At 42.8% G+C, this 25,926-nt stretch overlaps 2 protein-coding genes and 2 long non-coding RNA genes across 4 annotated transcripts in view; 2 read left to right on the top strand and 2 right to left on the bottom strand.

The window, feature by feature from the left end:
- Positions 1-3,568: 3,568 nt before the first annotated feature.
- LOC308672333 (uncharacterized protein) lies at positions 3,569-8,223 on the top strand. The gene is made up of 2 exons (XM_081335158.1): positions 3,569-5,375; positions 6,531-8,223. Exon 1 carries the CDS (start codon positions 4,487-4,489, stop codon positions 5,339-5,341), a length of 855 nt encoding a protein of 284 aa, XP_081191284.1. The 5' UTR covers positions 3,569-4,486; the 3' UTR covers positions 5,342-5,375; positions 6,531-8,223.
- Positions 7,878-24,977, bottom strand: LOC308672343. The gene is made up of 2 exons (XR_014027394.1): positions 24,691-24,977; positions 7,878-8,260 (listed from the first exon to the last, which is right to left on the bottom strand). It is a non-coding gene; the product is annotated as an uncharacterized lncRNA (long non-coding RNA).
- The window catches only part of LOC308672344, a 56,036-nt gene continuing 38,385 nt past the window's right edge, over positions 8,276-25,926 (top strand). Inside the window, exon 1 of the long non-coding RNA XR_014027395.1 lies at positions 8,276-8,771. This is a non-coding gene — a long non-coding RNA (uncharacterized lncRNA). The remainder of the gene's footprint in view (positions 8,772-25,926) is intronic.
- Positions 9,894-19,208, bottom strand: LOC308672334 (alpha-fibrinogenase-like). The gene is made up of 6 exons (XM_081335159.1): positions 19,036-19,208; positions 18,830-18,911; positions 14,352-14,502; positions 13,387-13,646; positions 11,668-11,804; positions 9,894-11,325 (listed from the first exon to the last, which is right to left on the bottom strand). Exons 2-6 carry the CDS (start codon positions 18,879-18,881, stop codon positions 11,140-11,142), a joined length of 786 nt encoding a protein of 261 aa, XP_081191285.1. The 5' UTR covers positions 18,882-18,911; positions 19,036-19,208; the 3' UTR covers positions 9,894-11,139.

Genomic DNA, 25,926 nt, shown 5'->3' with positions numbered 1-25,926 from the left:
CCTATGGTTACATGATCACACACACACATATAAATTTCATTGTGATCAAATAAGTTAATCAGTGTTAGTATGCTCAGAACAAATGTCACTATTTTAGGTACTTTGTGCCAGATTAGATCATTGTTTTTTGGCCCCAAAGTATCTCTCACATATTCAGTTATTGGGAATATCAAATATGGTTTTTTTTCCCCTACCCTGAAATTTAACATCCTTAAGTTGAGGCAGGAGGTAAGAAGACAAGAGGCAGGGGCTGAAGTTGGAATCAACTCATTCAAAACTGTCCAAATGATAAATGAAAATATGTTAACCAGGCTAGTTCTGAAGAAGTTTACCATAATTAAAGCAGCACCAGTTAATCTATCACAATTCACACAGCTGGAGATCCACTTGAAACTTAAGCAGCATGGTCAATAGTCTTTTCTTCACGTAAAAAAGTCAGTTCTATCTTAAACATTCTTATTGCAGCACAAGATTTGTAGGGCGGTGTATATTACCAAGGAACTTGTTCTGTAAAATGTTTTGGCAATTGGCCTTTAAAGCGAAACTAATCCTCCCTTTCAAAGTTTGGTTTGACAACCCATTTAATCAATTCCTCCCCCTTCCCCCCCCCCCGGGGGGATCTGGAAAGCAGCACAAGGCATAAAGATTAAGGTTTATTCCTTCTGGAGACGGGACAGAATGCAAAATAAACAGCCCATTGCTTCTTTATAGCGCTTTATCGTGTGTGTTTTTTTAGTGTGCAATTATCTGTGACATTTTTTTTCAGCCCTTTCCCTTTCCATTAGCCAGCGGACGTTGCAATAGGGCCTAACAAAAGTTTCCCTTTGGTTAGCCCAGGGGTAGGCAACCTCGGCTCTTTTATGACTCATGGACTTCAACTCCCAGAATTCCTGAGCCAGCCAAGCTGGCTCAGGAATTCTGGGAGTTGAAGTCCATGAGTCATAAAAGAGCCGAGTTTGCCTACCCCTGGGTTAGCCTGACCACGGTTTGTTCAATTCACTTAACTGTACTAAGCTCGCCAGGCACAGACCGCGAAGAAAACTTCGAAATTAATTGGCTGCTTTGAGGGTCAATGTGGCTCAGCACATTCTTGGTACTGATGCACTCATACTGATGCACTCATTTGAGTCCCTTGTTTACCTGCGTGGATTTATTAGTCCTAATGGGAATTATTTATCAACGTTGGAACGAGAAGGGGTTTGCCTTTGTGTGTTTTTTTTTAAAGTGTTGCCTAGCTAAGCGACAAGTTTAGACGCGGCTGCCTATGAAGCTACGCTGTCATTCTGATGTACGGTTGATAATCCTGGGAAGCGGTTTCTCGACTACTCCCCACGGGGGCTCTTCTCTCCATTTCTAGCTCTACCTTCTCCCGACCAAGGCCGTCGACGTCCCCTCGCGACTGGCCCGGAAGCACTCGGGCCACTTCCGGAGGCGGGTTCAGCGGCTAGTAGCGGGGCCTGGCTTGGGCGCAGGTAGGTGATGGCGGCCGTGTCGCCTCAGCGGCTCCGCTTCTCCCCTCGGTTGGTGGGGCGGCCGCGGGCCGCCCGAGGGAGGCGGTGAAACCTGAACGAAGGCAGCGCTCCCGGAGAGACGGCCTCCCGCGCCCGGAGCCGGGATGCTGCAAAGCCTCTGCGGCCTCGTGGTGCTGGCCGGCCGCCTCGGGAGCCAGCGGGGAATAAAGAGGCCACCCCCGGCCAGTCGTTCCGGGCAGGTTCAAGGCCGAAGCGTTGCTTGCTTGCTTGCTTACTCTTGCCGGGGTCGCTGCCTTTTTCTCTCTCCGCGCGCGGCCCTCCCGAGACGGGAACGCCGTTTGGCGCCCCATCCTGTGGCGGAAAGCGGAAAGGTTTTCCTGCCTGCTTTTGCAACGAGCTCTCTAGCATGGCAGGGGATGATGGGAGAGAGAGGGAGAGGGAGAGAGAAATCCTTTCGGATCTGGGCTGGGAAGTCTTTCGAAGGAAAACCTCGGTTGGGGTGTAACGGTTTCCCCCCCCCCGAATGGGTCGGCCTCGTTCTCCTTTTGCATCGGCCCTCTTTCCCCCCCCTCCCTCTCAAGCTTTTCTCTTTATTTATTGGAGTAGTATATCTTGGGGTGGTAAGGATGGCGTTTTGGGGCAGTTTTTGAATTCTTGGAGAAATTCCACAAAATATTGTTTTGATTGTAAAAAAAAAATATTGCACACAACAAAAAGGTCAGCCGTTCTACAAAGAGGATGTTATGTGGAGCTAAGTGTATTCCACTTTCTGATTTCATATATATATATATATATATATATATATATATATATATATGTATGTATATATGTATATATGTATGTATATGTATATGTGTGTATATGTATATGTATATATATGTGTGTATGTATATATATATAAGGGACGCGGTGGCTCAGTGGGTTAGGACGCTGAGCTTGTCGATCGGAAGGTCGGCAGTTTGGCGGGTCGAATCCCGAGTGCCGCGTAGCAGAGTGAGCGCCTGTTACTCGTCCCAGCTTCTGCCCACCTAGCAGTTCGAAAGCACGTAAAAAATGCAAGTAGAAAAATAGGGACCACTACGGTGGGAAGGTAACAGTGTTCCGTGCGCCTTTGGCGTCTAGTCATGCCGGCCACATGACCACGGAGACGTCCTCGGACAAGCGCTGGCTCTTCGGCTATGAAACGGAGATGAGCACCGGCCCCTAGAGTCGGAAACGACTAGCACACATGTGCGGGGGAACCTTTACCTTTATATATATATATATATATGTGTGTGTGTGTGTGTGTGTGTGTGTGTATGTATGTGTATGTATGTATATATGTATGTTAAATGTTTGTTAAGTATTTAGAATGCACTTGCTTAGGCCCCAAACACGGGACAAATCTTATTTCCTGTTTCAGCCTAGCCCAAGGCCATCTACAGGCAGTAGCCACAGCAGTGGCAGCTCATATTTGTGTAATTTTTTGGGGCTTGCTAACAAAGAATAAAGGGAGACAGATATGATCATTTCAAACTTATTTGTTCTCATCAGTCAGCCATACCCTTCTGGGATTAAGACGCAGTCGGCCCAGGTTCGAATCTCAGAAGGGTATGGCTGACTGATGAGAACAAATAAGTTTGAAATGATCATATCTGTCTCCCTTTATTCTTTGTTAGCAAGCCAAAAAAATTATATGTATATATGTTTATATATTTATATTTTCTGTAATTCCCCTCTTGATATCTAATTGGTACCTAATTGACACACACAAACACACACGCAGACACACACACACCCTGGAGAATCATTGTATTCAATCTGTACTTGGAGAGTGTGTCTCCTTTTGTGAAGTAACAAGGAAGGAAGTGCCTGGGTTGGCATTTATTCCCAGGTGGGTGTTTATATATTGGTTTGCTTTTTAAAATATGGATTAAAGGGAGGTGAATATAGAGAAGCAGCAGTAAGGCCACAGCAGGGGAAAAATGTAAGTACCGGTAGCTGCAAAGAAAGCAAGCTTGATTGTTCAGCACAGTTTTATAGTGTCTAGAGTCTACATTAGGGGTAGGCAACCTTGGTTCTTTTAAGGCTTGTGGACTTCAACTCCCAGAATTCCTGAGTGAGCCATGCTGACTCAGGAATTCTGGGAGTTGAAGTCCACGAGTCATAAAAGAACTAAGGTTGTCTACCCCTGGTCTAGACCAGGCATGTCAAACTGCCGGCCCAGGGGCTGGAGGCATCATACTGAAACTGCCCCACCCCATTGCTGGCAATGGGGAAAAATTCGCGATAAGTTGCGTGACGTTGTGGGTTTGACATGCCTGGTCTAGACTATAATTGTACAGCTAATATGCCTACTTTACAGAATATTTTTCTCCTTTAGCAACACTTATTCAAAACTCTCTTCATTGTTTCCTCTCCTTTCCCTCCTCATTAGCATTTCAACTAGAAGTGCTAGGATTTGCCTAGGGTCCACTTCTTTCCTTGGGTACCTCTTTGCCATAGGCCTCACTTTTGAGCTTAGCTCAACTCATGTTTTTGTGAACATCTATACAGACATCTAAGGGACGCGGTGGCTCAGTGGGTTAGGACACTGAGCTTGTCGATCAGAAGGTCGGCAGTTTAGCAGGTCGAATCCCGAGTGCCGCGTAGCAGAGTGAGCGCCTGTTACTCATCCCAGCTTCTGCCAACCTAGCAGTTCGAAAGCACGTAAAAATGCAAGTAGAAAAATAGGGACCAGTACGGTGGGAAGGTAACAGCGTTCCGTGAGCCTTTGGCGTCTAGTCATGCCGGCCACATGACCACAGAGATGTCCTCGGACAAGCGCTGACTCTTCGGCTTTGAAACGGAGATGAGCACCGGGCCCTAGAGTTGGAAATGACTAGCACGCATGTGCAGGGGAACCTTTACTTTTATTATACAGACATCTATAGAGTTAATCTTGATTTTTTACCACAACCTTTCTCTTTTTGACACCTCTTGCTTTCCCAGGGGCAAAAAAAAACACACCTGCAACGCCTGTTAGCCACTGAAGAATGGCCAGTGAGATTCAAGAACCACTCCTGGATAGCTCCTGTTCTGGCCCTGCAGAAGATAGGGACTCAGAAAATGACATTGTGAGTAAACCTCAGGACTCAGATAATGATCAGAGTGAATGGAACACAGTTTCCAAATGTTTGGGTGAGGATGCTGAACCTTTGGAAATGCCAGCACAGCTGATCCATGCTGATTCATGCCAAGCCACGAAAATGAAAGGGAAACGTGAAGAGGAGCCAAAGACTGAGGCAGCCTTGGTGCCTCCTCCCGTGGAGATAGCTGTCCCTGTTCCAGTGCCACCCTTGAACGAAGGGAAGGGAGCAAAACGGATGATGGAGGATGATGCTGATGTTTTTAAAGACATGCCTGATGTATGCCAGGAAGCTAGAGAGCCAGGAAGAGCTATGCTGCTGCCTGACCTCTTTGGGGAAGCCCAGGAAGCACACAGCAGTTTGGATGTCAGCCGGGCAGGAGGCTGCACAAAGGTGGAACAGGCTATTCCTTGCTTGTCCAACACGGTCTCAGAAAATCAGCGCAAACGCTTTCGGGGTTTTGCCTATAAAGAGACTGAAGGTCCCCAAGTGGCTTATGAGCGGCTCCAGGAATTGTTGTTCCAGTGGTTGAAACCAGAGGCCCGCAGCAAAGAGGAAATCGTTGAGCAGCTAGTCCTCGAGCAGTTCCTGAACCTCCTCCCTGAGAATGTCCAGAAATGGGTCCGGGAACGTCATCCAGAAAATGGGGATGAGGCTGTTGCCTTGGCAGAAGACTACCAGTTTCTACATCCTGAGCCTGGACGGCAGCCCTATCCAGAGAGGGCAAGGCAGCGGGCTTCAGCAAGAAGTTGGCTGCGCTGAAGCCTCGGGAGCAGACAGGCAGGAAGGGCTCTTTGTAAGTAACAGGCAAGGGACCCTTAGTGGTAGAAAGTCTTCTTTCTGGTTGGCCGATGGCTACTCTGCTCAGAGGTTTGCTACTGCTCAAAACTAAATAGAAGTGATAATTTCGGGCAGCTGCTCTACTCCTTGTTCACCAAGTTCTGTATGATGCTTTGCATGACAATAAAAGGCTGATCTATTCCAAAATGTACTTCCTCATATTCAGCTTTTGCTTCTAGATTGCCTTTTTTCACTATGTATTGTTGAAACATGAAGACCACCAATAATGTCACAAATCTCTGTTAATTATGGTTCTCAAAGTCTTGGGAGCATTGGTAGACTTCGGTAACAGGTCCTGGACTGTGGTTTCAACCATCATTTAGCCTATATTGTAAAAACAATGCAGAAGACTCTGGAATTGGTTAGAACACGGGTCGGCAACCCATGAGTCTGGAGCCGCATGCAGCTCTTTCAGCCTTCTGCGGCTCCCAGTCCTCCACCATTTACAGAGACAGAGAGAGGCACTTGTGCTTCCCTTCTCTCTCTCTCTCTCTCTCTCTCACACACACACACACACACACACACACACACACACACACAAACAAGCAAACAAGCTTATTGGGTGTGGTTGCTGCCTTTGCTGAGTTTCCGCAGGAAGCAGCAGAAAGCAGGGCAGGAGAGCCAGCCAGAGAGAACTCATGCACAGCAGCCTATTTCTTTTTAATTAAACTCTTCAATCAAGCTCCACCCCTCCCGTGCATGCAAGTTTTGCGGCTCCCAGTGTTTTCTTTTCTCTGGGAAACGGGTCCAAGTGGCTCTTTGAGTGTTTAAGGTTGCCGACACCTGGGTTAGAAGATTGTCTTATCTTATGGGTGGGGGGGAGTTGCCTCTTAAAGAAGTGGATGGGGTTGACTTGGTCACTTGTCTGCTTCTAGTGGCAGATTTGGGGAGGGGAGTATCATCTAGCCTTACAATTCCACCTTGTACACCACTGCTTTAAAGGATAGCCCATGGTTAACTATTATTATTTCCTTTGCATTTACCACTCAAGTTGTTTACCTCCCTCTGCCACCCTATACCTTAGTGGGGCATTTTCTAAAAATTCCACATGAGACTAGAAATGAAAACTTTACAGGTGTGTTCAGATTTATTTTTATTTTTTTCCTTACAGCTGAGGAGACTCAAAGACCTAGTAATCTACCAAGCTGAAGAATTTTGAAGTCCCAAACCACACTTCATCTTTGCCGAGTATGAAAAAGCTTTTAAACCTTTCCCTACTGTGAGTGTTTCTCCCAGGAAAACCTCACCTGATGTTTGCCTAGGGCTTGAATCTGTGCACTTTGCAGCACAAGGATCAGTTGGGATGAGGACAGAAGGAGTACAGCATGTGAAAGGGAGAAGATTATGTAGATTGTAGAGAAGATTGAGAGTCCTTTGAAGCAATTCAGAAGAAAGGCCTTGCTCCCACCTCCAAAAAATAATACATCACTTGAACTGATGTATCTGAGCCGGCTTTTGCATAGCCTCTTCTGTGGATATAATCTTTCCTCAACTCACCAAAATTTGCTTAGGTAAATCCATTTTTCCTTACCCATCCACTAGCAGTCAGTAGTAGAGAATTACAGCATTTTTTTTCCACCACAGCACTCTTATTTTGGAGAGGTTGATCTTGGCATGCCTTTGTTTTTTTTAGGAGACTTGACTTAGGTCATAGCTGAAATCTCTTGAACTTCATTTGAATGCTCTTCCAGAACCTTTCAGTTGGAGAAGCATCTCAATGTAGAGATGGTTAAGTAATGCTGGGCTCCTGCCTAATGTTTATCACTTTCCCCTGGTCAATTTGTCTACTGTGAGTATAGAGTTGCCATTGCTAGCAAAACTTCCACATTGCAAACTCCACATGGCTGTGCATATTTTGCTGGGCTTTTTCAGGTATGCTTTGGCTAGATCCTATAGGACGTCCCCTAGGAGACTTGCCGTGAGACTGGGAAGACCCATGCAGGAAAATAGCGCTAGCATTTTTAGCAGCAGCCACACCATGAAATATCCATCTAGGAATCTCTTAGAGATTCCAAAAAAGACTGATTATTTGCTAGAAAACAAGTAATGTTCTAATTGGCAGACCAACCTCTCTCTTTTCAGGTTTGTGTAATGTTATTGTCAATGGCTTAGCCTTAGAATTTAAAGCAGCCATTCTGATGTACAAATCAGAAATCACCTGATGGGGCCAGTTGTGGATTGCATGTTACACAGCCTTTGAACACATCAGACTGTTTTTAGCAGCAGATTGGAGGATATTGGTAGAAAACAAATTTGTAGCTGGCTTTTCCCCTCTTTTCTTCTGATCTCATAAATATTGCCCCAGAACTCCTGTTGGTAGAGAACTATGTTTTTGAAGCTCTTTGGAGTCCTAACATGTTATTCTTGCCTTGTAAAAAAATGACCATATTACTTGCCATGCTTTTATTTGCATAAACAAATGGGGGTATTTTTGGATGGGTGCAAGGAAGAAAGAGACTTTCTTACACATTGACTGTAAATATTCGTATTCTTAAGAGTTTCTTTTCCATTTTTTTCATATCAATCTTACTACATTCAAAGAAACCGGGGGGGGGGGGTACGTGCAAGGTTGCTTGGCCTGGCCATGTTTGATTTCCTTTAGTCATTCCTAAAAATACAAGCATCATTGGCTGGGTTCGCACAACGCAAAGATCCAGGAGCTTAACTTATTTTTTTTTTCTGGCTCAACAATTTGCTTAGCTTTTGAATGATCTACTGAGATGCAGCTTTCCTGGAGCTGGGCCAGACACTCAAGTTTGACTTAATTTTATTTACATGAAATGTTAATAAAAGTTAAATCTACAGTTCTTTTCCAGTCATGTATTTGATGGCTTCTCACCCCTGCTTTAGATAACAGCGCATAAATAGCTCTCCTAGAGGGAGCAAAACCTAACTTGGTCCAAGATTTTGTTTCTCGCAGTGCCCACTAGATACCGTTGGGGTACTCACAAGCAAGAAACAAGGGCGTTTCCTGCACCTGATAGTTGGACCGTACTTCCCCCAGCTTGGAAGCGTTCACGATTAATAGCCCTTACTGCGCCTGTCCTCAGTGGGTCAAAAATCTATCCAAGAAGATTATCGCTACGTTACATACTATTGAATTAAAGGGGTTAAGAACAATGTATTTGGTTTGTAGGTGAAAGGAAGAGCCATGGTAGACTTATCCGAGAATGAGTCCTGTTAAAGGACTGCCTAGGGAGGGCAACCTAGGATGGAAGTCGAGTTCCCAGTAATAGCAAAATCAATCCTAGCTCAGTTTAGTTTATATAATGGTCTGATCTCTGCTAGTGATCCATAAATGGCAGGAACAAACGCCAGTTGGCTTTACACATTGCATTAGGCAATCAAACAGGTTGGTTTATTTTATTTATTTATTTATTTTAATTCCATTTATATCCCGCCCTTCTCCGAAGACTCAGGGCGGCTTACAAGCTTAGCAGTAGCCTTCATTCTATGTATATGCCTGCTTATTAGGGCGACGGCTTCCTGACCTATATGGACCAAAGCAATTGTGAACTTCATTGCCGTCCTTCAGAATTTTTTTTCCCAATTTCCCGCTCTAGTAGTATCCTTTCCACCAGGTCAGAACTTTTCCTTTTTTTTTTTGTAATATATGATTTTTTAAAACAAATCACTTAATAATTGGTGAACAGTGTGTTGTCTGGGTTTACATTTGTAAAACAATCACTAACAATTCCTATAGTCCATAATCCACTTAATAGTTTTAATTGATTTCCTCTTTTCCCCAAAATATCCTCTTTTGCAAACAATGCAATTCTTATTGTTTTGGTAGATTTTTATTAAGATTTTTATATAAAATTTTAAGGGGGCCCGGGAGGGGGGAGGCTTTAGGGATCCGGAATGAACTTGGGGGAGTTCGACCTGGACAGCAGTCCAGACCATAGGACAGTCGTGGGGGGGGGGGTGTAGGGGTCTGGGGGCGGACTCAGCTCTGAGTGAGGAGGGTCTTCCTATTTTGACGGTGATTGGGAGGGTCAGAGAGTGTGGGAGCTTTATCGCAGTTGGGGAATGGGCCACCGCTATTTTCAAGCATTTGCCTGTTCCCACTCTCGTGGCTCTGGATGGGGAGAAACAGGCTTCGTCTCAATCCTGCCAAGACTGAGTGGCTGTGCATACCAGCATCTTGGGTTAACCAGACTATTCCATCTTTAACAATGGGGGGTGAGGTGTTACCCCCCCATTGGTAGCGCTCGCAACTTGGGCGTCCTCCTGGATTCACGGCTCAATTTTGAAGATCACATAGGAGCCGTGACCAGGGGGGCTTTTGCCCAAGTTCGCCTGGTGCGCCAGTTGCGACCCTACCTGGACCGAGATGCCCTACGGACAGTCACTCAGTTTCAAGCACGTAAAACCAGAAGTCCAGGTCAGTACTTTTTCAGCTTTTATGCCTAGTTGGTCAAATGCTATCATTTACCCGGCCATTCATTTGCAAAACCCAAGGATCAGAAAACAATTAATGATATATATGATTTTATTGCTGTGGATACCTGAGAATTTACATGAAAACATGATTCTCAAAAGATTCTATTTAGTGATGGAGGTAATCTGAGGTCCTTTTTAGGTAACAGAGGGACTTGGGTATACAGTATGGATAAGATGGCGGCACCTGGAATTGCTGCAGCTGCATTGGCTCTTGAAGGCAAATAGTTTTGGGAGGGATAGTAAGGGCTATAGGCCACATGATCAGGAAGATTTTAATGTGTTTGAGCAACATGGTGGAACTAAGGTAACATACGACATACAAGCGACAAACTTTGCTGGCCTGGCGAGTTTCTAGTTGTTTTGAAACTGTTGGTGAGACCGTTAAAAGTTGTTGGCGCTGTTTGAATTTGTTCTGCCAGCAGCAAGATCTTGACTGCTGGCCCAGTGATGGATTCTATTGCAAATCAGGGCTGTTTCCAGAGGAGGCAGAGGAGGAGAGGACCTGGAGCTTACGGAGTGAAGGAACTGGATGAGGCTGTCGGCAAGCCCAGAGGAAGAGAGAGAGGCTTTTGGAGGAGTTGGTGGCAGCAGCAGCGTGCTCCAGGGGCGAAAAGAAGCAAGGCCTCTTTAAGGAAAAGGTGGAAGAATCAGCATCAGAAAAAGGAAAGAAGGTGAGGTTGTCAGAATACAAGCTAACTTGAGGGCTAATCCACATGGAGCCCCATTTCCATCTGTCCTGTTTGCCATCGTTCACTCCCTAGAGACTAAAATGGACAATGTGAAATTTGAGCGGGCCCCGAACAAGGAGTATATATCAGAGGTGGTGACCCTTTGAGAGCTGTATGCAACGAAATTGCATTTTGATGTATGCCGATTGGTGTACATTCAAAGTGACAATAAAGTTATCATCATCATCATCATCATGGATATGTTTGTGGGGTGACTGCATGATTCCATATGAGCGTATTGTAAATGCCACAGAAGTAACAATAGACGAAAATATTCTAGAACTGATGATGTTACCTAGCTTGGTAATAAAACGTCTGCAAGAAAACAAGCTCAAGAGAGCATCAAGGATCCCACTGTCCCAGAAGTGGACAGAAATGGAAAGATATTCAGAGGTTAAAATATTTGGAATAGTCCATTTTAGAGTCAGAAAACTTTGCACCTCACCCTAAAACAGGCCTCCAGTTTACTGAGATTATTTTATACTGAAATTAATTGAGTCTAAAAAAAGCTTACTGCCTGGGAATATATTCAAATGCAGTTGGATATGGTTAGGGATATAGAAGAGGGGGGCAAGTTGCAGCTGTATTTCCTGCAATAATGCTCTGGATCCAGTCAGTATAATCATAGACCTTGGTGTATATGCTAGGTGCACCATTTTTGCCACAAGTCCGTTTCCCATAAGATACAATGCCCTGGATTTCTCCATTACAGATGAGGGGTCCCCCAGAGTCACCCTGTTGAGAAAAATCAAACATGAAACATTACTACCACATCTATGAATGGGAAGTGGAGCAAACATTTCCCTCCCATCGTCCATTCACATATAGCCCCCAGTGTTTCACTTTGATGTTCCCCAATACAGGATCTTTGTAGAAGAATTTAACTCCTTGAGTTTCGCCCACCAGAATCACGAGTATTGGGAAGTCTGGAAATCTAGATACCTAGAAGGCACTTGAGTTAGAAAAAGCCATAACTTTGTATGTTTCTACAAGATGCCTTCAAGGCTAGATCTCTGTCATAGCTTTGAAAATTGGCATCATTTCTTTAGGAGTCTGTCTTAAAACGGATCCTCTTACCTTACATGAAACTATGCGTCTTCTTGGGATACCTGCACACAATTTTCTGCTTCGTGGCGGTAACGCGTAACTTACTCGACACATCCAATAAGGGAGTATCTGAATGTTAGCACAATGAGGCACATAGGGCATAGTCACTGAAAAAAATAAATTGGCAAAATTTTACCTTTCACAATTTGCCATCTAGATGCATAGAGCTATAATTTCCATTGTCCCCAACCAACGGAGTTGATCTCATTGCCTGGGAATAGGGAGTATTGTCTTTCAAAGCTGTTCAAAGGGACTCCTGGGAAAAACAGTTAATTTTTGTCAAGATATTAATAGGTATTAAATCAGCTGGTGGGCACTTGAACGCTTCTCAAATTTCTCTGGCACGCTACACAAAAATTGCCTTGTTGGAAAAGTGGGGCTTTTGCTAGTTCAAAAGTCATAGAACTGATCTCGCATCCCCTGGAGATGACCTAGAATGGGGGTCTGCAAACTTGGCAACTTCAAGACTTTTGAACTTCCACTCCCAAAATTCCTCAGCCAGTATACTGAAACTTCCATATCTGAAGATGAAGCAGACCCATAAGTTTGTATTGTGTACAAGAACAAAAAGCCAGGAATCTTGTTTAAAAGATCCTTTGGGGAGGACAGATAAGATGGAAATACGTAAGGAAACAAAGGAAAAATGTCATCTGAATCAGACAAGGTTGAGCCTGAGAATATGGAATAAACCCCAATCCCAGCTAATCAACAAATCAAGAACTTTTTAGGATAAAAAGGAGTCAAAAACCTCAGTCACTCCTTGAGTCATCTTTGGATCCACATCTTAGGAGTTTCTGTCCCTCTAGCTCAGGGGTGTCAAACTGCCGGCCCCTGGGCCAGACACTTTACACTGAAGCTGCGCCCACCCCAGTTTGACATGTATGCTCTAGCTGTTTCCTGGCAGAATAATTGAGAAGGATGTGTCTAAACAAGGATGGGTGCATGTGTGCGTATGAATGTGTGGATTACCATAAGCCAAAGCTGAGTGTGCATCTAATACTTCCATGGCCTTGCTAGCAATAGCACTTACACCTATATACTGCACTCTCTGGGTGATTTACCATATCCGCATATTGCCCCCAACAATCTGAGTCCTCCTTTTATCAACCTCTAAAGCATGGAAGGCTGAGTTAACCTTGAGCCCCGTCAGGATCGAATTGCAGGCTGGGAGCAGAGATAGCTGCAATACTGCATTCTAACCACTGCACCACCAGGACTTAAAAGGAAGAAGTCCTCTGCAACCATCCACCGAGATTTTATATCCATCCAAGGATAGACCATGTTTTTGAGTTCATATTTGGTCTTTTGTGAGCAAGTGGTAAATATACTCTGAAAACATCCTCCGAGGGAGACTTCTCCATTTACAAAACGGCCATGGCAAAACACAAAACATCCCATTATTAAAGGTAATGAAGCCACGCAAGACTGCCATGCTAATGGGACTTTTCTGATCCCCAACAGCACTGCTATAAATAAACCTGATCCTTTAGGGGTTATTTTTAGCTATACAGCATGCCAGTTCCTTATTTCTTTTATTCCAAGGACCTTGTGGGTGTGGAACAAATGAAGAAATGGAATCTTATGGAATCCCATTGTCCATTCAATATTCATGGGTGACATAGTGGGACCCTAGACCTGGCTGATGTTACATCAAAAGCTGGGTCTGAGAGTATAGACAGAGATCCCTACCATTAGGAGATGTGATTGTGCCCCATCCCATAATACGGCAAACTGAACCCTCACTGGGAGGACTGGAAGGCAAGCTGAGAGGCGCGATGTGTATACTGTTGTTAACAGGTTTCTTCAGCTTGATCAACATGATGTCATTGTCCTTTCTGGTATTGCTTGTGCTATTGAGACAAAAGAACTTCTCCTTTGGGACTCTTATCTTCTGATCCTCATTTGGTAGACGGAAGTTATGCAAACCAAGGTGTATCTGCATATTTTCTCTACAAGAAAAACAACAAGTTAACAACAACAACTTAAAGTGAACTCTATATTACTTGGGATGGTCCTTGACCTCATTTTGGCCCTCAAGCAAGATCGTTAGCGCCAAACAAGAAAGGGCCATAACCTACCTTCTCCAATTGTGCTTGGGGGGAAAACCTGCCAGAAACCTGGAAGAGTTGCTGTCAATGTCCTAGAGATCTGGGTTCACTCAAGAAATTTATTCAGGGTGATTGAATAAACTATTTCCATTGTTTATGCAAAATCCTGAAGCATGAATTAACCTGTGTGCTGTTTAGCACTCATAAAGCTCAACATATTGTATGAATCTATCTCTTTCTTGACTTGGATGTGTATTGTGTGAATGTTGCACTTATAAATTATAGATGACTTTCTTAATGATAGAACTCATGTGGTTACGGTACTAATGTTATGACTTTGTATTGCACACATCCTCTCTCAACCCAGCCTGTCTCAACGGATGGTGGGATAGATAAAAGACAAAGACAAAATCTAGATGGTGTCCACTGCTTTTGTTTGGAAGAGATATTAAGATGTAGTGCCTCACCCAGGCCTTGATAAGGGAGAGTTGCACAGTCAGATATTTAGACTGGATTTGGCATTTTTATCCACCTAGCAGAAACAAAAAAATCTGGATACCTAACCACGATCTCCCTCAACATTTCCACATTGTGTAATGCCCTCACATGTTGCAGTGTGCAGCGCTGAGCACCCATTGCTGGTTGATCAAAGTCCCACCGCAGCGAAATCCGCTAGCATTATACAAGAGTACAAGGGAACGATGTTCATTTATGTTACATTCATCACCTCCAATGACCAGTTCAGAAGACTTTTGAGCTGCAAAGAAACCAAAAAAGTTCAGTGTTTGGCTGTGGAGTAAAACAGAATCGCTTTCATTGGTAGAGTTTCTATCAGTACACTAATTTTGGAGGGTAACAGATGATGGAGGGACACACAGCATCAAACCAGTTGAATAAAACGCAGATCACCAAGACTAAAAATTTATTTAAAACGTAGCTTTCATCAGATCGTCAAGAGTTTAAGCCAGTATTGAGGGTGGGAGTTGAATAGACCCATAACACATTCATTAGCTAAACTATTGGCTTTGCAGAGAAGATAAGAACGTGTCCTTCAATCCTGGCTAAACACTGACGAAAGCTACGTTTTAAATAAATTTTTAGTCCTGGCGTTTTTTTTTTATGTTTCCAAAACAGGAGAGTTGACTTATTCAACAGGGAAATGAAACAGACACTTTTATCACCCCCTGAATTCTCACTCCAGAATCGTCGTTATTTGAAGCAGGGTCTTTAGAGCATCTTATAAACCACAATATGAATGAGCTGATTGTACTTTCAACCCATTAAACCAGTGTTTCTCAAGCTTGGCAACTTGAAGATGTATGGATTTCAATTCCCACAAGTCCCCGGCCAGCATGGTGAATTCTGGGAACTGAGCTCCATATACCTTCAAGCTGCAAGAGGAAGGCCATAATCTGAAAGCTTGAACAAGCAAAGCTGGAGACAGATGTGTAGTACTTTCCACTCAGACTCCCTGCACAGAGAGGAACTAGTTATTAATACAGGTAGTTCTTGACTTACAACAATTCATTTAGTGACCATTCAAATTTACAATGGCACTGAAGAAAGTTACTGAGCAGCGGAGAAGTGAAGCAAAATATGTCATAGCTTCTCATAAGACCAGATGCCTTAGATCTCAGCCATCAGAACAGCTGGTGCTATTCAGCTTTTCACATCACCATTGCAGCATTCCCACGGAGACGTGAAAAAAATTCAGATGCTTAGCATGTTACTCATATTTATAACATTTGCAGTGTCCCTGCATTGTGTGATCACTTGTGACAAGCGAAGTCAATGAAGAAGGCAGATTCATTTGACAACAGTGTTGCTAAGTTAACAATAGTAGTGATTGACAACCACTGTAGCAAGAAAGGTCGTAAAATGGGACAAAACTCACTAAACAGATTTTTCACTTAAACAACCAGAATATTGAGACTTCTAGTTTTGCGCCCGAGGCGCCTGGCCATGCGAGGACGGACCTCCGCTCCCCACGGCTAGTTTTGCCCTGCCAGGGGGAGCCTAGATGGGTCCGAAGTTGCCCCGAAGAATGATGGTAAAGAATAAACAAGCAAATCAGATAACAGAATGTGAACTAGAAAAAAAAAGTCACAAATGAAGGGAATTATAACTTAATACAAATAAGAAAAAAGTCACAAGATTTGAATGCAACAATAAATATGGAAAAGATACATTATGCATTAGAATGTCAAAATAAACCTGAGAAGAAAGAAGACTTAACAAAATGGACACTGTTAGGAGAATCACTGTTTGGGAGACAAAAAGCATACATCTTGCGTATTAGGTATCCTCTACGCCTAACAACAACTACAAAAATACAAGAACTGTTTGACAAGTTGAAAATATTAATCTGGAAAACAATTTGGCAAAGGAAGAAGATTAGAGATGGGCTTAAGAGACTTGACTCACAGTACCACATGGAATATTATATGAGCAAACACTTGTTTGAATATGTCTAAATAAATAAATAACTGGCTATAAAGGGGCTTAAGTGGGATAAGAGATATACAGTAAGTAATATAGTATTTTTTGATAAGATACAAAATGTAAAAATATTGCGATGATGAAAGTGAAAGAAAAAATACTGGGATATATTTAAGTGGAATATTTGGATATTTAGATGTTAATTATTGAGAAAATTATGAATGATAAGAATTGTTTCAAGATTATGGAGAAATTGAGCTTAAGATTTATGAAAATAAGATATGGTGAATCAATAAGATGACTTTTATGAAAATAACAAGCTGATAAAAAAATGGTATATACCATTTTTTGTATGGACGCTATTACTGTTGGTATAAATATAGAAGACAATGTTTTTAGTCATTTATATATGGAAAATATCAAATAACAAAATTTATATTTCTTTAATTCTGAAGAAGGAGAATACTATTGGGAAAAGAGAGGCTCAAGGAGATATATTATCAATTGATATACTAATTATGGAAATATAAAAAATAATTATTATTGACTGTTAATTAACTGTTATTGATTGTATTTTTTTAAAAAAATAATCATGAACCAAGACAAAACACTGTACACTAGGCACTAAGTTTGTTATTGTAAAAAATTAATAAAACTCTTAGGAAAAAAAAGAATAAATTTTGAGCTCAATTTTGCTCGTAAGGTTGAGGACTACCTCTAGATGGCTAAATCTGACTTTGTAGGTCTTTACAGCTATACTTTCCATTGCTTTTTTGCACACCAGTTAGGGTGCTTGCACTGGAGCCAAACACTGGGATCATCTTAGTCAATTCACGACATATGGCAAACATAAACAGTAATTCCGGGGTTTCAGGTTTACCATCCAAGAGAAATTAAGTAGAAACGAAAAGGAATATTTGATTTTCCAGCTTCAGATCTAAAAATTAATATTCTTTACATCTCCAGTAACGCTGCAAATAGGTTAAAGATCATGATTCTGAATAGCATCAGCCATTCCGATGGCTGAGATCTAAGGCACCTGGTCTTATGAGAAGCTGTGTCATATTTTGCTTCATTTCTCCGCTGCTCAGTAACTTAACAGTATCACTGCCAGCCAGATTACACTAATCAGTTGAAGTAAGAAGAATAGCTCAGATGAGCTTCTAAAAAGGATGGACATTTGGAAGCATTTGGCCCAGAGTGTCATCTTGCTGTACTCCATTGCTAAGCAAAATATATGGCCTTGTGATGGGGTGAATAGGGCAGGACTTTTCAACCTTTCAACCCATTGTACCACTTTTAGGATATGGCAACATCTGAGTACCACCCATCGCCTAGCAAGGTGTCAAAAAATTGATGAACAAAAAAAGGAAAAAAGTGATGAAGTACAGGTAGTCCTCGACTTACAACAGTTCGCTTAGTGACTGTTTGAAGTTACAATGGCACTGAAGAAAGTGCCCCCCAAGTTACAGCCAAGCAAAATACCTGCTTGCCTGCCCGGCAGCGCTCTTCCTCCTGTCCGTTGTTTTAATTGTTGTGAGCATTTCTTTTGAGGATTGGCAGCGGGGGTGGGGTGGGGGTGTGTTTGGTTTTTATTCCCCCTCATCTGCTGGGTGGTTGCAGCAGGTTTTGGTCACTTCACATGACCCTGGGACACTGACCGTCATAAATATGAATCAGTTGCCAAGCATCTGAATGTAAATCACAAGAACCTGGAGATGCTGCAACATTCCAGCTGATCTGTGCGTCTTCTGGGCTCAGCAGAAGCGCCGGGAACATTGCTGAGCTCCAGCTGGAGCCTGGCACTGATCCTGGCGCTTCCGTTGAGCCCTGACAGCCCTGCAGCTCCAGCCGTCTCTCGCTCAGTCTTCTGTGGTGCTGCCACTGGTTCAGCTCATTCCCCTCCCCCGCTACCTTTCTAGGATGGTCGCGTACCACCTGCCAGGTGCCAATGTACCCACAGGTGGTACCCGTGCTTCTGGTTGAAAAGCCCTGGAATAGGGGGCAGAAGGAGTGAAAGTGGGGAAGAGATGGATGAAAATGGAATTTAATCTATGGGAAGTTGATAGTATTTAGTTCACTAAAACAGTTTGAGCCAACATTGATGGCAGTAAAATCCCTACATACCGGTTTTGATATTTGTTTCAGAAGCAATGATCCAGATATCGCACACTGTATAATGCAGCAAATCTAACAGAATGGGAGCTAGCTTAAATCCAACAGATTTATTTTACCAGCTTGGACAAAAATCAATGGCCATCCCCTACACCATTTTTAAAGACCACCTTAACACTGAAAAACCCTCCCCATCCGGATATTAATTAATAAGTTATCTTCCTGTATTGAAGTTAGTTGCCAAATAAATAGAAAGATGAAAGGAAGCTGACCATAATTGGGACCATATATTTTTACCTGGCTAGTTTTGCTGATATGAATAAATGTATCAATTCATACTATCATTACAAACACAGCAATGGTCTTCCGCATTTGCACCAACCGGGTCTTCTTCACCCACTCTCTGCTTGTGACCTGCTTGTAAATCTACAGTTAACAATTACATGCAAGTTTATCCTTGTAACTGGAAGTTTAAATGGAAAAAGACACTTAAAGCTCCGTCCACCCTGCTCCATTGTCCAGGCTCTTACCGTAAGAAAGATGTAGTACCAGAAGGTTTGCTAGCACTCTGAACAGCACCATAGCTTCAACTCTGCGCGGCAAGATCTTTGTCTGAAATTTAGAAATGGGGAACAATTTTGGAAAGAATGCACAGTTCAAAATATTTTATTAATCACTTTGTTCTCCTCCACTCCGAGGCAGAAGGAGAGATGTGGAAAAAAACCCAGTTTATTACCTGTAAGATCCCAGTCCCTTACTTTAACTTGAGACACCGTATCAATTTAATCAGATAACCCAAGCAGAGACTTCTTGATCAAGCAGCACTTTATTTGATCAAATTAAGCATCTGGGTGGCCAACAGTCTGGAACTCTGACAGAGTCACCTCTAGAAGTGTCACATCTTAAAATGTTGGTAGCATTGTTTTATACACTTTGTTAGCCAATGAAAATCAGACAACAGAACCATTACATCATAAGAAAGACACTTCCTTATTCCCTCCATCCATGTACACGTTTCCCAAGCTTGCATGAAATTTCTCTGGTGCAAAAGCTGATTACAAAAAGCAAGAAAGCAACAGTTAGACTAAACTATTTCCCTTTGTTTCAGAACCCTTCGCATTCTTATGTAAATTGGCTCTATATCATGGAGCCTGAACAGTGGTGGGATTCAAATATGTGAATAACCATGTGAATGCTGCTTCCGGAGGTCCATCCTGGGCCTGGGCAACAAAAAAATTAGCTATCGGTTCTGTTATGTATATATGTATATAGGAGATGTTCACAGAGATAGCCACTGACACCACCAGGTGGCAGGGTGCCCTGTCAGGATTGGCAGGGCAGTCTTTGGTGGGAAATCCGGACAATGGGATTGGTTCCAATTATACCTGGCTAGGTATATAAGAGGGGCAGTTGCCCCTTTGTTTGCCAAGTCTGTGTTACATCAATAAAGGAAGTTATGCTGAACCCTGTTGTCCTGCGTCGTCCATCTTGACCATGCGGTCCTGAGCCCACGATCTAACAGGTTCTGTGTATAGGCTTATACACAGTTCTGTTTTACGGGCTCTTCTGGATCCTAGATTACATGCATTTTGCATTTTTTTTTCCTGGTAGATTTCCATCGCTGTGAGAAAGCTATGAATGCCAAAGGCTCTGATCCCTACGTGTGTCAGTATAAAAAGTATGAGTATAAAAAAGTATACTCATCCCTGTGCCCTTCTTTCTGGGTAAGTAAATTACCCAAGTCTGGCTAAAGCATTTTTGTACAAGAAACCAGTTGGGGGCAAAGGAAGACACTCAGTAAAAGATCTCTCCCTTTTCAGTGGGTCAGCCATGAAGGGTCAAACCAAAATAGTTCAGAGTAAAGCACTAGAATCCCTGGCATATTAATCATGGGTGTTGAAGTTCCAGTACATCTGGGAAACAATTGATTACCAACTCCACACCGACAAAACACTCCATTCGGAATTGCATTCAAAATATTTCTTGTCCCTCTCTTTCAGGACATAATTGAGAAGCATAATTGTATGGAAGAGTTGCAGTTCTGCAGCATAACTCTTATTGAAAAACGGTGAATGTCCTGTTCTTTTGCAGGTTGACAACTGGGATGAACTTTGGGAAAATGGTTGTTTTCCAGGTAAAATCTAATGCTCTTTCGTCTGCCAGTATCTCCCCCTACTCAGGATGTTGCACTGCTGAGTCCTTTCTATGTGTACATCTGAAGGATTGTTTGAAATGGCTCTTGTCTGCTTGAGCATCTGAATCATTTCATAGTACAAAATCTTGGATATTACCCATTCTAATAAAATGCATAATGCCATGCCTCTGTTTATCCTGCTAACTTCATTAATGATTCATGAATATGTTCTACCACTTGCTTTATCTATGGTAATGTTCTCAAAGAATGGGACAGATGTCATTATTAGACCCCATTTAATAAGATAGAAGCCTTTCAATTCATTGCGTTAAATAGCTTATATTTACATGGGAAACTTTATAGCTGCTTGTATGGGTGATAACAGAAATTATTACACCAGGGCCAACCATTTCACACCTGCTCATTTCTTAGTTGCTAATCCCATGTTCTGGGCTAAGCAAGTACCATGTAAAAAATTTACTTGGGTAGATGGACTTGACTTCAACATATTTGAATAGCCTCATATTTTGCCTCCTCTTATCATAGGCAGTCAGTGAACACATACAGATCTGATCTTGAAAAGGGCATCAGATATCACATGGGCTCACACATTAAGTTAGATTATTGTGTTTCTCTTTGCAGGCTAACTGTTGAGTAGGCTATGCCAACAACTCTGTTTTATGAAGAGGAGACTCATAGTTTAAACAGTTGAGTGAAAATATCACTCAAAATTCAAGTGTGTCTGGCTTAGGAGTTCTGGGAGTTGAAGTCCACAAGTCATAAAAGGGCCAAGTTTGAAGAACCCAGCTATTTATCTTTCTAGCCGAAAAAACTGTTTGGGTGCTATGTTTGGTGTTGTGTATTTTCTATATAAGATATGCAGATGATACCACTCTAATGGCAGAAAGTGAAGAAGAACTAAAGAGCCTCTTGTTGCGGGTGAAGAAGGAGAGTGCAAAACTTGCATTGAAACTTAACATTAAGAAAACCAAGATCATGGCATCTGGCCCTCTCAATTCCTGGCAAATAGATGGGGAAGAAATGGAGGTAATGGCAGATTTTATTTTCCTGGGCTCCAAGATCACTGCAGACGGGGACTGCAGCGAAGAAATTAAAAGACGCTTGCTCCTGGGGAGGAAAGCCATGGCAAATCTAGACAGCACACTAAAAAGCAGAGACATCACCCTGCCAACAAAAGTGTGTATAGTCAAGGCTATGGTCTTCCCAGTTGCAATGTATGGCAGTGAAAGTTGGACCATAAGAAAGGCTGAGCACCAAATAATTGAGGCCTTTGAACTATGGTGCTGGAGAAGACTCCTTCAAGTCCCTTGGACTGCAAGGCGATCAAACCGGTCAGTCCTAGAGGAGATCAACCCTGACTGCTCTTTAGAAGGCCAGATCCTGAAGCTAAAACTCAAATACTTTGGCCACCTAATGAGAAGGAAGGACTCACTGGAGAAGAGCCTAATGCTGGGAAAGATTGAGGGCAATAGAAGAAGGGGACGACAGAGAATGAGGTGGCTGGATGGAGTCACTGAAGCAGTAGGCGTGAGCTTAAATGGACTCCAGAAGATGGTAGAGGACAGGAAGGCCTGGAGGAACGTTGTCCATAGGGTTGCGATGGGTTGGACACGACTTCACAGCTAACAACAACAACAACAACAACATTTTTATATACTCTTAAAGGCAGTATCTACTAGGGAATCAGAAGCATGTGTGTTGTGATGGCACCATACAAATGAAATGCATGGTGCTGTAAGGTCCCAGTCCCTTACTTTAACTTGAGATACCATATTAATCTAATTAGATAACCCAAGGAGAGACTTCTTGATTAAGCAGCACTTTATTTGATCAAATTAAGTAGCTGGGTGGCCAACAATCTGGAACATTGGTAGAGTCACATCCAGAAGTACACGTCTTAGAAAGTTGGTACCATTGCTTTACAAACTTTATTAGCCAATGGAAATCAGACAACAGAGCCATTACATCATAAGAAAGACATCAATCATTCCTGTACACTCCCTTATTCCCTCCTTCAGTATATCCCATCCACGTACACGTTTCCCAAGCTTACATGAAATTTCTCTGGTGCAAAAGCCAATTACAAAAAGCAAGAAAACAACACTTAGACTAAACAAGTTCCCTTTGTTCCAGAACCCTTCACATCCTTATGTAACTTGGCTCTATATCATGCAGCCTGAACAGTGGTGGGATTTAAATATGTGAACAACCAGTTCTCCGTGTGGATGCTGCTTCCGGAAGTCTATTCTGGGCCTGGGCAACAAAAAATTAGCTACCAGTTCTGCCAAAGTGGTGCGAACCAGCTGAATCCCACCACTGATCCTGAAGCATGAAAGAACACTAATAACAAGACTGGATATGTATCTCAATAAAAACAGACCGTTCCGGAAAGCAAAAAACCCTAATATGTGATTAATGCAGTCTATGTGAGATGTTGTTGCAGAATTCACTTCAGCATTAGGACGGAAGGAAAACAGATTTCTTTTTCTTTTAACTGGAAATATTTTTAAACCTAAAAAAGCCAGGGCACTTAGACAACATAACGGCATTCACACACTCAGTTGATCCATTTCTTTGGGTGGTGTGGAAAAATGACTGTCTCTGTATTATGAATAGTGGGGGCAATTGATACTAACTTAAGACCAACAATTTCCAGGGTTGTGAGACGGGTTTGAAAACACTCCACATTTTCCCTTCTAGGATCTAGTTTTGGAAAAGTTGATCAGGAATTGTGGCAATGCACAGCACTGGATAGATGCCCTCCACAACTGTCATTTGTTTAAGTTTGACTTGGTTAAAATTAGCCTTAACCTTTAAATTTCATGCTCTCCAGATGCCTGGATTTCAACTCCGAGAATTTCCCAGTCAGGATGGTAATTGTGGAGAATTAGGGAAGCTGAAGTCTGTACAACTGTACATTTAATAAATACATGAATGAATGAATGAATGAATGAATGAATGAATGAATGAATGAATGAATATAAATAAATATGCAAGCAAGAATATTGAGTTGTGGGGGTTTGATAACTTTTATTTTCTGCTTAAGCTGATTGTATAACACAGTATGGAATCCCCAGTAATGTTTTCCATAGCAACAATTGACTGGAGATTGTGAAAACACAGGATTGATTGATCATCATCATAAAATACATTTGGATGCATTGGAAGGCAAAATGGTGGATACAGGGAGGTTTTTTTTATATTTTGAAGCCCCAGGTGTTGGACAATAAACAGTCTTGTAGATTCTTCAGGCTTATACACAGTTCTGTTTTACGGGTTCTTCTGGATCCTAGATTAGATGCATTTGGAATTTTTTTCCCCCTGGTAGATTTCCATCGCTGTGAGAAAGCTATGAATGCCAAAGGCTCTGATCCCTATGTCTGTCAGTGGTGTTGTGATGTATTGGCTTTAACTGTTTTCTTAAATGCCTTGGATCACTTGCTTAAATGTCTGACCTAGATTTCACCTGATGGGGCCAGTTGTGGATTGCATGTTACATACCCTTTGAACACATCAGACTGTTTTCTCTTTAGCAGCAGATTGGAGGATATTGGTAGAAAACAAATTTGTAGCTGGCTTTTCCCCTCTTTTCTTCTGATCTCATAAATATTGCCCCAGAACTCCTGTTGGTAGAGAAGTATGTTTTTGAAGCTCTTTGGAGTCCTAACACAATGTTATTCTTGCCTTGTAAAAATGACCATATTTTTAGCCAAGCTTTTATTTGCATAAACAAATGGGGGTATTTTTGGATGGGTGCAAGGAGGAAAGTGACTTTGTTACACATTGACTGAAAATATCATCTATTCCTATTCTTAAGAGTTTCTTTTCCATTTTTTCATATCAGTCTTACTAAATTCAAAGAAACGGGGGGCACTTCTTGCAAGGCTAGTGGTTGCTTCGCCTGCCCATGCTTGATTTCCTTTAGCCATTCCTAAAAATACAGCCTATGCTTGGACCATAAGCATCATTGGCTTGCACAACACAAAGATCCAGGAGCTTAACATATTTTTCTGGCTCAACAGATTTGCTTAGTTTGTGATATCGCACAACGTGTTGGGACAGTTTTGCCATTGCCGGCAATGTGGTGGGCGCCGCTTCCAGATGACGCATCTGGCCTGTGGGCCGGCAGTTTGAGACCCCTGGCCTACTGGGATGCAGCTTTCCTGGAGCTGAGCCAGACACTCAGTTTTTTTCCAGTCATGTATTTGATGGCTTCTCATCCCTGCCTTAGATAACAGCGCATAAATAGCTCTGCTAGAGGGAGCAAAACCTATCTCGGTCCAAGATTTTGTTTCTCACTGTGCCCACTAGATACCGCTGGGGTACTCACAAGCAAGTAACAGGGGCATCCCCTGCACCTGTTAGTTGGATTGAACTTCCCCCAGATTGGAAGCGTTCACGATTAATAGCCCTTACTGCGCCTGTCCTCAGTGGGTCAAAAATCTATCCAAGAAGATTATCGCTACGTTACATACTATTGAATTAAAGGGGTTAAGAACAATGTATTTGGTTTGTAGGTGACAGGAAGGGCCAAGGTAGACTTATCCGAGAATGGGTCCTGTTAAAGGACTGCCTAGGGAGGGCAACCTAGGATGGAAGCCGAATTCTCAATAATAGCAAAATCAATCCTAGCTCAGTTTAGGTTATGTAATGGTCTGATCTCCGCTAGTAATCCATAAATGGCAGGAACAAACGTAAGTTGGCTTTACACATTGCATTAGGCCACGGGTCGGCAACCCGTGGCTCTGGAGCCGCATGCGGCTCTTTCATTCAGCTCCCAGCCCTCCTCCGCCATTTGCAGTCCCACACAAAAAAAAGAAGTGGGATAAAAAGGTTCAATCAATTCCAACTTCTCGCAAAAAAATAAAAAAATCTCGCGAAGTTGGAATTGATTGATTAAACTTCTTTTGTTTGTGGGACTGCCCACAAACCTCTTTCCTTCTTGGGACTGCACGTGGCAGCGGCAGACCAAGAGACGGAGGACTTCTGGAAAGGTGCCACGTGGGTCAGATCGGGCATGCGGGGTGTGTGTGTGTGTCTACTAAGCACTGTATGGAAACGGGCTGGGTGGGGGGAGCTGCTAATACCACTGCCATGATCCCCCCTCCTCAGCCATCCAGCCACCATCACCGATCTTCTCACCTGGCCAGCCGGCCTCGCGCTCTTCTTCTCCTTGTCTTCCACACTCAAATCGGCTGCTCACGACTTCGGTGGCTCTGCTCCGTCCGAGTCGAAGAAAGCTGCTTTCTGCTGGCCTCCACTTTTGTCAACTTGGACAGAGCAGAGCCACCCAAGCTGCTAGCCCCCAATTGGAGGGAGGAGGAGGAGGAGAAGAGCGCTTCCTCAGGAACCGGCTGAAGCTCCGCAGCTGGAAGAGCTTCAGCCGAGGCTGCTTTATACCTTCCTCTCCAGCCTTTTTTATTTATTTATTTTATTTTAATCCCATTTATATCCCGCCCTTCTCCAAAGACT

This window comes from Vipera berus (genome assembly GCF_964194415.1).
Source record: "Vipera berus genome assembly, chromosome: 9".
Taxonomy (NCBI): Eukaryota; Metazoa; Chordata; class Lepidosauria; order Squamata; family Viperidae; genus Vipera; species Vipera berus.
This window is presented reverse-complemented; position numbering and strand designations above follow the sequence as displayed.